The 13,872-nt window shown below is 36.8% G+C and overlaps 1 protein-coding gene across 3 annotated transcripts in view; it reads right to left on the bottom strand.

Annotated features, from left to right (window-relative positions):
- Window positions 1-12,736, bottom strand: part of LOC149552431 (beta-glucuronosyltransferase GlcAT14B-like) — a 31,042-nt gene extending 18,306 nt beyond the window's left edge. Inside the window, exons 1-4 of one of the 3 annotated variants that reach the window (XM_089787990.1) lie at window positions 12,261-12,736; window positions 10,561-11,340; window positions 10,131-10,206; window positions 9,918-10,033 (exon numbers count right to left, since the gene is read on the bottom strand). In XM_089787990.1, the coding sequence (XP_089644116.1) occupies window positions 9,918-10,033; window positions 10,131-10,206; window positions 10,561-11,158 (790 nt within the window). In that variant the 5' untranslated portion in view covers window positions 11,159-11,340; window positions 12,261-12,736. Of the gene's footprint in view, window positions 1-9,917; window positions 10,034-10,130; window positions 10,207-10,560; window positions 11,341-11,547; window positions 11,851-12,215 lie in introns of those variants that run through there. The other 2 variants (XM_089787992.1, XM_089787991.1) reach the window with 2 other exon arrangements.
- Between the last annotated feature and the right edge of the window lie 1,136 nt (window positions 12,737-13,872).

Genomic DNA, 13,872 nt, shown 5'->3' with positions numbered 1-13,872 from the left:
TCCAATCAAACTTATTGATGTGCACTTTATCTGTTTTTATTGGTGCACGCAGCATAAAGCATACTCAACAATCAAAACCACCGTTAAGCTAAGAAACAAACCACTTTCTCAGCTAATAATAACACTGAACTGTCTGAGAGAAAACATCAGTGAAACATGAAAAGATGTTCAAAGGCATATTTTTTGTGATGGTTTAGCATGGTTGTGCAAGTAAGTTACCAGATATATGGGTTTAACAAAGGAAATAAATTAAACACGTGAATAATTTATAAAGCTCAATATGACAGTATAACATGAGTCCCCCCTCTTGCAGAAGTTTTAGGGATTAAAATGGCATTGAAAGGACAAAGTAAAAGTAAAGAGGCTATTTATGTCCCCACGCTTGTCCATGCATCATTAGATATGTCTGCTAATAATGACATTGATAGTCCTATATCAGATTTCATTTTCATTTATAACCAACTAGTAGCTAATGTACACCATTAGGTGGCACAGCTAAATGTGTACTTCTTGTAAGAATTTAAATGAAAAGGCATATTGTACATTTGGCAGCTGCCTATTCCATTTAAATATTCTTCTTTTGTTAGATATGAACCAAATTGTTTTTAAAAATCTCAAGAAGATACCTCCTTTAATTGTCATTACACAAATGACATTTTTTTCTCAATATGCTGATAATACTTACAAGGCAAGGGGGGCTACTTTGCACACAAACATCTGTAAAAAGTTTATAGTAGGGGATAATAACAATGTTTCTAACCCACCACTTTGCACTTCCGTACTGTAGCCTTTCTTCCCATTGGAAAAGATTTTGGAGCATGTAAGGCCTTTTAAAATCGCCCTTTTTATCAATGTCCATCTAACTAAAGAGCAACTGAACCATTTCTTTTGTGTTAAATATGAAAGGCTTTCTTAAGCATTTGTAATAATAATAGTTTTTTGTGGAATTTGTCTGATGGGTGCTTTTAGTCATCTCATGATTACATCCTTAACTGGTCACTACACCAATAACACTTTTCCTCATGCAAGTTCTCAATTTAGTTTTCTTTCCATCCAAACTTATAGTAAAAATGCCTATTGGAGATGGGAGTGGCTTTCAAAATACCAGTAGGTGATAGATTGGATTAATGAACAGATGCAAAATTGAAAGAATAAATACTGTGACAGCATAAACATGTACATGTTCTTCACATTCTTTGATTTTTCTTCAATTCTGCATATACTTATCCTATAGCAATGGAAAGTTTCTGATGTAATCCCATTGGCAGCTAGTGTTTTTATCAGTTGCTTGTATCCCCTCATAAAAATTTATCCATTAGAATCTATAAAGATATAAGTTCTACAAAAGCGGGATCTAGGAATACTATTCAGAGTGGTAGTCGAGAGGTCAGAATTGCTAGATTAAATATTCAAACTGTGAGAACTAAATCTTTTTTCAATTTTGCATTTCCCACGCTATAGTGCTGGTACATCTGACAGTACAATATCCTAATAATTGCCCTGTGTTTGTCAAGAAATTTAGAAAAGGAGCATTGAAGCCCTCATGAAATTTTCCAACTCTTCATAGCATTTACGATAGATGTCTATGGTTATGAACAAGGTAGCGGGTTCCATATCATTAATCAGTAGCACTAAAATGTACTTGCTCTTTAAGAAATCACCTGAGAACTACTTTCATCAATTGAATCATGTTGTAACTAATTCATTATATATGGAAAAACAAACTGAACAGGATAAGGTCTACTGCTTTATAGTGGTTGGAAACATCCAGAAGTTCTGCAGTAACTTGCAACTTTTGAAGATTCAAAGTGGGAAGAAAGAAGAGGATGGTATTAGATTAAGTGATGTAAAAAGTGATTCAAACATACAAGCTCTAGTAATTGCAACATCTGCAAATTGATTCTCCCCATTCTACCTATTCCATGAAAAGAATTACAATTCAAAATTATCTTGGTGGATTGTTAGTCCCCTTAAACCAACAAGCGCAAATTTCCTAGTTGTGGTCTCATGATAAGCATGCAATCATGCTTCACCTTGATGGATTATCTTCACAGACCCTCTACTTATTATGGGCAACATCTTTTTAAACCTGATCTCCCAATTCAATGCAATCCATTGATCAGCAAAATGATGCACTTTATTATGATTTGATTTCACTTTTTCAATGCTAAAGAGGGCAAATATGAATGTAAATACATATACCCTGCATGGTCATACTATTTAGGCAGTGTCTCAGTTTGAAGTAATCTTGAAATTAGATAATTAGCTCCAACTCATTTCATCAGTTCACTTGTTTTTTACTCTTAACATCTAATCAGTTATTACATGGACTTACCAATTCCCAGATACAACAACAGAATGTGAATTCTTGTAAGAGTAACAACCACCTAGACATATGACCATGTTACTAGCTTATTGAGAAAATACAACAATGACAGAATAGTACAAAAGGATTTGCCCAAAAATAAAGGAGAAAGTTTTGAAACTAACAATTGATACTTCTCACTGTATGGCAGTATCATAATTTTCTTCTGCTGTTGAAACCCTACTGGAAAATTATACTAATCCAACTTTTCCATCTAAGCTTGTGTACATCCAACTGCAAAGTGATGCATCAACATTATTATGGAACCTTTTCCAGTTGGGATGAGCCAAAGTAAGTTTCTTTGCCAGCATAATTTTCAATTTGTTAAGGGGTTTTTTCACTTGGTAAGACAATCAAATGGTGTATCCTTTATGAATATGTAGTCTTAAAAAAAAGGTTAATAACTTGTGATACAGCAACTGCAGCAGTCTTAAAGACGCATATTCAAGAGTTTTGCACCTAAATTTTAACATATCAATTGTGAACAAGATATTTTGCAGCTTGGTAGTGGAATAAGAACTCCTGTAAGCTCCGAAGTTAACAAATCAATTTACAATCCAAACCATAGATTGCAAACTCTGAGAGTGCTTGCCAAGTCGCCGAGTAATCTCTACTCTTTTTGCTCTGTGAGCTTTTACAAGTTTAACTCACAAATTACAAATGTCGGAAAAGCAGAGGTAAAAAAAATTGATGCAGGTAAAACATTGGTTAAAACATGTTTTCACACTTAGAATTTGCTATAAAACCATGTATTTTCTCTTTGCACCCCCCATATCATCGAGCTTCTTGGATATCTGCCAGCCCTTCCTCATGGCTTAAGTTGTCAAGTTTTTGCCAAGTACATTTTGGGCTTGCCGAGTACTCTAGTCAAAACCTGAGAACTATGATTCAAACTAACCGAAAAGTACTAATATGATGGATGCATCAATTCCTCCAATATGAATTCAGAGAGGAAGTAAAGGAATGATTTCATGAATGAACAATGCAATTGACCTTAAAACAAAAAACGGATTTCATTAAAACATAAATGAATTTCATGGTTTCTAAGTTTCTTTAGAACAGACAAAATTCTTTAAGAATTAAATTACTTGTTCATTGCTTTAATCCCTAAGATTCAGCAGCCTCTCTCTCTTCATGACTAAGGCTGTTAAGTCTTTGTAATATGGTTTACAAAAAAATTTCTAAAGTCTTCGTTAACCAGATTAAACCCATACTGGAAAACCTAATTAATTGTAACCCAAAAAGGTTTTGTCCCTTGGAGGCAAATCCTCGACAGCCATTACTACCCATGAAGTTTTTCACTCTATGGAGAAATGCAGGTGGTCAAGGATGCCATTCCAACTAGACATCTCCAAAGCTTACAATAATGTCAAATGTGACTTCCTTTTCAAAGCTCTAGAAAGGTTTGGCTTTGACAAGAAAGCAATTGCCCTGATCAAGGAATGTGTGACCACCATTTGTTATTGTCTTGGTCAATGGTCAACGGTCAACGGTGTCCACAACCTTTTCCAGTGATGTCATAGAGGTATCAGACAGGTTGAATCCCCTGTAGCCATACCTGTTTCTGGCAGAAGATTTCAGGAGAAACTTCTTGCGGATGATAAATGAGAATAAACTCTTTGGGGTGTGTGCTGCTTCCACCCTGCCCCTTGTTGTCCTGTGGCAGTCTATTGGTGAAACAATCCTTTCATAGTCTCCAGAACAAAATTAAGAATATTATTGGCTACCAATGTACAAATCTCCCTGATACTTATCTTAAGCTGCCACACACAATAAAAGAGGTCTCCAACTCTTTTTGGAGCTCCATTCTTGAGAGAACACAATGTATGTTGGCCGAGTGAAGAGGCAAACTTCTTAGCAATGCTAGTAAATTGCAGCTCCTAAAGACTTATCTGCAAGGGATTCCTGTTTACTTTCATTCTCTTTTGAATCTTCAATTCTTTGGCTGAAAAGTTTGAGAGAATTCAAAGAAACTTCCTTTGATCGGAAAAGGAGGAAAAGAAGAGGATGGCACTGGTCAACTGGGACTCTGTTGCCAGCTAAAGATAATGGAAGGACTAGGCATCAATAAAATCTCTCATCTTAACAAAGCCCTTCTTGCAAAGATTGGATGGAAACTTAGCAAGCACAAACTCACTTGGTGTGACATCGTGTTTGTAAAATACCTGAATAAGGAAAGGTTCTATCACTTCTTTAATATGCAAGGGCTCCCTAGTGGGTCCAAGATATGGAATAGCATCCTTGATTGCAGGATGTGTTTCAGCGAGGCTTAAAATTGCAGGTTGGTGATGGACAGATGATTCATTTTTGGGACAATACCTGGCTGGATGATACAACTCTATCCTCTCAACCTACCTATTGGGATCTCTATGAGGTTGCTAAACGCGTCTTTGCTGTTTCAGTGGCTGACTACATTGATCATTCCAGATCCTAGAAAAGCATTCTGCTTTGCGACTGATGCCTATGGCCTTGGATTTACAAATGAGCCTCAAGGAGGAGAGAATGTTGATGTTCCCTAGAGATGATAATTTTGTCTCCAAAGGAATGTCAATGGCTGATTCCCAGTGAAGTTTGCCTATCTTCTGCTTATCCGCAAGGGTAATAAAGGCAACTTGTGGAAAAGAGTCTGGAACTCCCAACTTAACCCGAAGATTAACCTGTTTTGGTGAACGGTCATGCATAACAAAATTCTTAAACAAGACAATCTCACTAAGCATGGATTTCACATGCCAAACCATTGTGTTCTCTGCAAACAAAATGATGAATTTGTTGATCATTTACTTATACACTGCCCATTCACATGTGACCTGTAGCAAAAAGTTTAGCAATTGTTCCAAACTGACTAGGTTATGAATAGAGACATCCAACAAATTGCTTTTAAGTAGGAGGGGACCTCTTCCAATCCTTTCATTAGACAATCCTAGTGGCAAACACCTCTGCATCTGTGTTCAGCAATGTGAAGGAGAGATAATCAGAATTTCCAGGGTGTGGTTTGCCTACCTGATGGTGTTGTCTGTATTTTCTGCAAAATGTTGTTAGAAAACTGGAGTCACAACATGGCCTTGCCCCCCTATCCCTCCCTCCTCTTGATCATCAAATCGCAAGGAACTGAAGCCTCTTGAGTTCTTATAGGAAGTTTGACTTCTGTAAAAAAACTATAAAGGAGAAGTACAAAAAGGAGACCCCAATGTCTGGCTGGTCCAAGCTCAAATTTGATGGAACTGTGAAGCACTTTCAGGGGATGGTTGTTGCAGAAGACATAATAATTAAGAACAGACATCGGTAATCTAGTGGCAGCCTATAATGGTGCACTATTGAAACACATGAGTAACCAAACAGAGGGAAAGGGCCTCCTTTGAGTACAAAGGGTTGTGCATTCCAAGCTCATTGCTGATGTTGTTAAAAGACTCTCCAAGGCCAACTAGTCAGCTGAGGGAATTTTGGGAGATGTCCATAGGCTTCTATTGGGCTTTGACTCCTTTGTTATCAACCACATTTGCAGGGAAGGCAAAGTGGTAGCAGACTCTCTTGCTCCTAGTGGTTAAAATCTGAAGGGGTTGAGATACTGGTGAAATATGCACTCTCTTTCAACAGACATTCAAACTCTCTTAAGGGGAAGTTGTTCAACTACCAATGGGGATAAGTGTGGGGCTTCATTGGTTGGGTTGCCTTCTTTGTACTTTTTGGTGTCAGGTCTTCCATAACCCTAACTGCTAAAGGACTCTCCAAGGCCAACAAGTCAGCTGAGGGAATTTTGGGGGATGCTCATAGGCTTCTATTGGGCTTTGACTCCTTTGTTATCAACCATGTTTGCAGGGAAAGCAAAGTGGTAGCAGACTCTCTTGCTCCTACTGGTTACAATCTGAAGGGGTTGAGATACTGGTGAAATATCCACTCTCTTTCAGCACACATTCAAACTCTCTTAAAGGGAGATTGTTCAACTACCAATGGGGATAAGTGTAGGGCTTCATTGGTTGGGTTGCCTCCTTTGTACGTTTTTTGTGTCAAGTCTTCCATAACCCTAACCAATTATGTAACAAAAATATTATAATATTTTGAATTAGAATATGGTATTGATGACATGGTGTGACAATGTGGTACTATGGAAAAGCCTCGTCCAACGAGACATTAAATACCTCTAAGGCATAATACTCCATCTAGGTGGCCCCTAGGTAATCATGAAAGTTACAATTGTCGTCGGTAAATATTGTGTAGCCAACGGGTTGATGTCGTCGGTAGAAACTGTGTCAGCCGACTTGATTGTCGTCGGTGTTTTTGTATTTTGTAGCCGACGAATATTGTGTAGCCGACGGGTTGATGTCGTCGGTAGAAACTGTGTCAACCGACTTGATTGTCGTCGGTGTTTTTGTATTCTATAGCCGACATTTACCAACGACAACAATAATCTAAAAGAGTCGGCTACAAAATACAAAAACATCGACGACAATCAAGTCGGCTGACAGTTTCTACCAACGACATCAACCCATCGGCTACACAATATTTACCGACGACAACAATAATCTAAAAGAGTACCCTATAATGATGAGATGGCATTACGCGAGGGTCACAGATGGTCACATTAGCATTTAACATAGCCAATCTGCTAATGGTGTGTACTCCTTATACACTATGTTGAAAAGACTATTGCTTGTGGGAAATTGTAGCTCATGTGAACCTAATTTCCTAGGGGGGTGGTTTAATGATATTACCCAGTTGGACAGACAAGCACTTATCTTGCCTATAAATCACTCTGTGATAATGGCAAGTTCCCTAACCGTATCAAGGGTCTCAGTTTTTTCTTAGGTAGATTACCCCGTATAATTTGTTAGACTGATGGGGATCAGGTCTGCATCGAGCCTAGAAAGCCAACCGATTTCAAGAATAACCCAACGATGTGCTATATTTGCATGGAAAGGGGGGTTTCTAACTTTATCGAATCCATTAACAAATTCGACGAGGGCTTATCTATCCAGTCTGCTAGCTCCGACGAAGACAGGAGAGCTATTGTTGTGGCAATCTCCTTTAAAATCAGTGAGGAGTTCATCGTTAAGGCTACTGGGTTATCTATTGATGGAAGGAAATAGAGAAAAAACCAGCAGGGTGGTTGGAAACAATAGCTTGAATAGGTTCCTTAAAGGAAGTGAGACTCTGGTCAAAATGCAAGAAGGGTATGACAAAGCTCAGGTTTCACTACCTGGACCAAGTTTTTCTGATGCTCATAAGTATTTCATACTTGAAGGGCACTTTAAAGTATGTTATTTTTACCATATGCCCCTCCTTAACCATTTTAGGAATCATAAAATCATCTTGTTTCCTTTTCTCTTTTTAAATTCTCTTCAAAGTTTCCTGTTTGAGGCTACAGAAGGTGCCCTTGGGCAGGGTAAGAAACCTATCCCCCTACATCAAGGTCTTATTTTAGGTCATACCACTTCCAACTAGCTGTTGTCTATAAAGCCCTTGTTTCACAGTCCCCTCGCTGGCTAGCATCATTGATATGCCAGAGAAAAGTAAAATGAAAGGTATCAGGCACCCAAGACCTCCTAAAATTGCTTCTTGCCCTAGCACTTCAAACATCTTTAATTCAGATCTCCAGGTTTAGCCTTCGGATAATGCACAACTCTACAACTTCCTTGTGCCTACTGTGGCGTAAGATGCTTGGTGACGATGGAAAGACGAAGGTAGTTACAACAATTTATTTAAAGTCCTCGTAGAAGATTGGACATGTGTGCTGCACTAATTGGGTTGCGACATCAAACCCCCATGCAATGCTTAAACACTGGTTGGTCAGGGCTGTGTACCCTGCCCCTTTGGCATTTTTTAGAATGTTTCACTTGTTAGCTCAATTGTCTTCTTGGACGATAGTTCGTTTTTCTATGATGTCAGCTGTAGTAGGATTTTGATATTTTCTTATTGTGTATGGTACTACTCTATACTGTTGTGATAACTTCGAGGGTTAAAGGCCACCTAACTATGGCCTATAGTTAATTTCTTTACTAGTTTTGTTCTAGGCTACTTTTGATGTTTTTCTGATGTTAGTGTCTTGTGTTTGTACACCCTCAGGTTGTGGTTTTATTAAGGTCAACACCCTAGTTTTGTTTCTGATCATTATTTAAAACTGTGTTACTCTAGCACAACTTACATGATGCACATCACCTCATTCGGACATTTAAGAACAGTGCCCATGGCATCATTTAAACATGACTCTCCATTTAAACTTCTATGTGACATCTCAAATTCATGCATGCACAAGAAAGTCTATCATCAAAATCACTGCATTATGACATTCTAAACAATGAATTTAGCAAATATTTCTACCTTGAAAAATAATCCATAACATGGTGTAGCCACCAATCGAAAAAGAATTGGGGAAACAAAACATTGTCAGAATACCTCTTCTTGATGAAATGATTAGCCATTGGTTTAGAAACATTTTAAAATCCGGAACTCTAATTGCTTTGGAACAAAGCAAACCGAGAAGAGGGAATCAAGTTTTTACAATTAGGCATTGCTTCTAACCAAGAATAAGTACAACCAATAAAACAATTTCCCAAAACCTTAATCTAATATTAGATGGGCTAGCAAGCAAGTTAAGAAGAACTAAAGCTATGTGTTCAACATAGAATCAGGATACAATTTAAGAACTTCTAATTGTCAATCATACCATGTAATAGGAGCCGGTGACATGCAAAATGCATTGAGGGAACATAGAAAACAAGCAGAAGTTAAAAAATTATGCCTTTAAAATAAGACATAGTTTGGAAAAAGTTTTAGAGAATGATTAGGTGCAGGTAGTCATTGTTGATTAGAGTTTAGATGTGGTGCAAGCAGTATGTATTGATTAGAATTTCACCAAGTGCAGAGCCTGAAATGCTCTTCAGATGTTGCTAGCTTACATCCATGACTTTAATTAAATTACTTTTTCACAATTTAAACTGTCTGCAACCACTAATCTACATGACAATAAAGTTCTATTTAAGTCGGTGCAGGTTCTGGCATTATTTGTAACTGTTTTCCACAACAACACATCTCTGTCCCTTACAATTAACCCATTTCTGAGGTACTTTCCAACTCAATTATCATTCCTGAAATTATGGGACCTATTTTATTCCTGTGTTTCCCCTTCTCTTTCAAAAAGGGAGCTTACAGAAACACACAGAAGTATTTCTTTTGTTGTTTAACAGCTCTTCTAGAAGAACAAATATTTCCTATCTTCTAAAATGATAATTAATCAAATTCTTTTGATATTTTTCATTCAGAAAATATCCAAATTTTCAAATTTCAGCGGTATAGTTTCAGATTCTAACAACAAGTTTTATGATTAGGATCCAAATATAGCCTAAATAATTGCATTTTAGTTTTAAATCAACTTCATCTCTTCTTAGCATGCAAACATGATCAATGCAAAGAAGTACAAAGATGCAAATTGGGTTTTTCCTAAAACATGAACTGCTAAAAAAAAGATTTCAAACAAATAGAGAACCTGTTCATGGAAAACATCTTAAAAAGAATATGATGCAAGATATAAAAACTTCAATGATATCTAATGAATCACCTGTAAACAATTTGAATGCCGTAGGAGTAGCTCGTCTTTCTGTTACCCAAAAGATATCAGATTTTTTGGTCATATAAAATCCAGGGTCTATAATAATTGGTTTTGCCCTGTGATGCCTGCAAAAAATTTATCCACGTGCCATAAATCAACTCTTAGAAAACAAAACAACGGCAGATTTTAATCAAAATCAGATGTAGAAGTAGGTCTACATACACTTTCCAAGCTAAATCACTTGTGTGTTCAATAAAATTTAAGTCTCTAGGGAAGGATGAAAACGTGTGAAGTAGATCTGCAATAAAAAACAAAACAATCAAAATATCGATATCAGCATATTTTCCCCTCAAGCAAGTTTGAGGCTTTCTTTAGCTATTATTTTATGTTGCATAAAAATTATTTTATTTTATTTTGCAGTATTTACAAACCATAAAACAGGCAAGGAAGTAACAAATGACAAAACGGATTTTGCCTGGAGTCTTAATTGCTTGGGTTTTAATTTCAGACTTCAAGCAAATGATTCTCCTTCCTTGGTTTTTCTGTCTAATATTCACTTTTAACACCTTCTGACATAATCAGTCATTTCAGCTACCAACCTCTACCCTGATAACAAATAAAAATTGGGAAAATTAGTGAGAAAAGGTCATACCATCTTGTGTGACAAGTGGATAATCTGACGCACTAAGATTGATAAACCAGTCCCATTCCTTACTTCTCCTCAGAAGAATGGCTATAGCATGAAGCGTATTTGTAACCATGGTGGGGCCTTTGTAGGTCACCAGATTAGCCTTACTAACCATGTGCACGTTGCCCACGTCTGCAAAAATTGGATTTGACTTGACGTACTCGGCAAGGTCCACTCTTTCCTTCGGCGAAGCTTCAAGGTCCAGGTGCACAATATATTGATTCAAAGGATGGTAAAGAGCTGTAAGGGTTCTCTTCAATTTCTGCCCATCTCCCTTGGAACCTGAAATGAGGTAAGCAAGCCTTGGAAGCCCAGGATGCAATGAAGGGGCTGAGACGGCAATCTTGGACTCTACGAACACTGATTTTTGGGATGCGCCCAACACATTCCCCAGTGAGAATGTGGACAAAAGGGAACTAAGAGTGTTTTGGGTAGATACGTATCCCACGTTTAAGGCCACTACCAACAGCAATAGGGACAGCAGGGAGCACACTGCGAGAGGAAGAATCCACTTCCTTTCTAGGTTTGCCAATCTGTAGTGCATCTGCGATAATTGCTTCATTCCTGAAGCTTCGGAGGAGAGAGAGAAAAAATGTCTAGCATGTACCAATCTATAGTATTCCTTTTTATAGGTGTACCCTGACAATTCGACGGTGTCACTCCAGTTTTATGAGGAAAAAAAAATTACAAACTGAAGTCTGATGACTCGAAAACCATGCTGCGAGGTGCCTGAAGCAAACCAGCCTGTAAAGGCAACCAAAAACACAAAAACAAGCAATATCAGATTCAACCAATCACAAAAAAAATACAATATCGCCAAAAACTCAGTTTTCGATTACAGTAAAAAAAATTAAAATTGAGGCAACCAAGACATATTAGAACTATTGATTATTATAAAACGAGAAATAATTGATTAAATTTCAAAAAAACTGGAAATAAAATTGCTGATACCTATGAAGAAATTCAATAATAACAAACAAATTCCCTTAATATGGTAACGCGAAGCCAATCAGGGGTCAGGCCTTTTAAAAGAGAATGGAAGAGAATATGAACTTCTAGCGAATAGATGTCTGCGCAATCGGGCTTTGGGAACTAATTACTCAGACGACAAATTCTTAATGCATGCCTGAATGTTGGGTAAGGTACGGTCCTCGGGACCCCTTGCTATGCATGATCCTGTACGCAATCTTATGCAGACCGTGCATGTCAAGGCAAATCAGGATAGACTAGGGTGAAGATATAATCCGAAACCCACAAAGCATTCAACACTAACAGTGTATAAGGAAACCATATCACATAATGTTGAGGGGAGCGAACCTATCGATAAAGAGGTTAATTATTCGTCACAAAGAATCGCTGCCGCACTTAATTGATATGAATCTTTAAAAGACTAAAACGGGACATGAAATAAATGAAGTAAACCATGGATAAACTCATAAGACAAGTAAAAGACAGACGAAATTGTTGCAAATAAAATTAGCGTAAAAATGTGAAAATTACAGACTTGAAAAGCTACAATAATGAGAAAAGCGAAAAAGCTATTAGGTAATTCATGACATTTTTAGTTTTAATTCGAAGTTGCAAATACAACGAAAGTACAAATGTGAAAAATACACAACTGAAAAAGCAAAAAGCTTTGTATTTGGGATCTTCTTAATTTCAACCTCGATAATAGAGAATTTTTCTCCGCTTCACAGACAAGTTGACATGAACAAGGAGAAACGTGTATCCAGAGGTTCATCGTTAGAAACTGTCCGCCAAACTGAAAACCGATTCAATGAAAACAATTCTTCCGCTCGCGAATTCTCCCATCAAAAAGCAATCGCGTGGTAAATCACGCGAATCAAACGTGTAAATTTACAAACCCTTGAAACAGAATTTGAAAGGCGATCGAATGGTCGCACGTTCTATCCCCGATCTGACGCTCCCAAACCCCAAATAAAGAAGTGTTGGAATCAGATTTGGTGGGGAGAAGTTCGAACCCACAACTAAATACCGTACAGACCCCTGTATGGTGGGATGATATCGTACGCCACCACGACCTGTCATTTTCCGTCCTCGCCTCTTCTCGCCTCGCGACATTATTTTGATCCCCGTATTTTCGCATTTTCCTTCTTACCAAATTTAAGTATTTTATTGAAAAAAAACACTGCCAAGATTGTCTCAGACTAATCAGAGATTCTGAAAAATATCTCCAAATTAATTAGAGAATATTTAAATCTGTGCCTATTTAATTTATATCATTCTTCTAATTTTCTAATATTTAAGCTGTCATTTGGAGTCACGAGAATTGTTAGGTAAAGAGAGTCATTATTAAACTTGATTTCTCAGATTGTCTTTTCTTTTCTTTTTTTGCATTTGATTTAAATATATAATTGTATCCAAAAAAAAAATTCTATTGGTTTTGGAAAATTGTTGTTAGTTTTGGAAAATTGTTGTTGAATTTGGTGTCTAAATAATCACATTTAAAATATTTTTTTCAAAGATCATATCAATTAAATATAAATTTTGGATAAACATAAATAATAATAATAGTTGTTCAAGTTTATCAAAAATAAGGTAGTTGGCTTTTTATTACCAAGAAATCAATGAGAGAGTGGTCCCATGAATTTATTTTTACAATGTCCCATTAATTATCTTAATAATGAGTTGTCTTAGTCTCTTGCCTTTTTTAACAAACATTGTAAAAGCCAATTAAACATTACTACAAACTATGCATTATGGAAAATAAAATATTTCTCACAATCATTACCCATCATCAATTGTAATTATAAATGAAGGGAGAAAATTGTTAGATAAGAAAGGGAGGGTTAGTATTAAACTTAATTATTTCGTGTGTCTCTTCTTTTATTTTTATCATTAGAATTTAAAATTTGATGTAAAAATGTAAATTTGATATCACATAATCATATTTAAGAATTTTTCATTATAAAATATAATTTTAACTTAGAAAATGTCACATCATTGAAGACATGTAGAATTTTAACTAGTGATCATCTTTACAGGTTGAACATTTCTGATCCCTCTATAGAAGTATGATGGGCTGCGATTTAGACTTAATAAATGCCAAGAAATGTTGATGATGAGATGCAACAGAAAGGTGAGTTCCGATTGGTCCAAGGTGCCACGTAACGTAAGCTTGTCAGTGTTTTCCTCCGCCCAATGTGAAGGGAGGCAGTGACGTGTTGGAATGAATGATAAAAGAAAGAGTAAAACATTCTTGGGAAGCAACGTGACATGTTTGTCGTGGGGCACGCAAGGGTTGAAATTCTCCCT

The sequence above is a fragment of the Cupressus sempervirens genome, chromosome 6 (genome assembly GCF_028749045.1).
Source record: "Cupressus sempervirens isolate cs-2001-9-10 chromosome 6, ASM2874904v1, whole genome shotgun sequence".
NCBI classification, from domain to species: Eukaryota; Viridiplantae; Streptophyta; class Pinopsida; order Cupressales; family Cupressaceae; genus Cupressus; species Cupressus sempervirens.
This window is presented reverse-complemented; position numbering and strand designations above follow the sequence as displayed.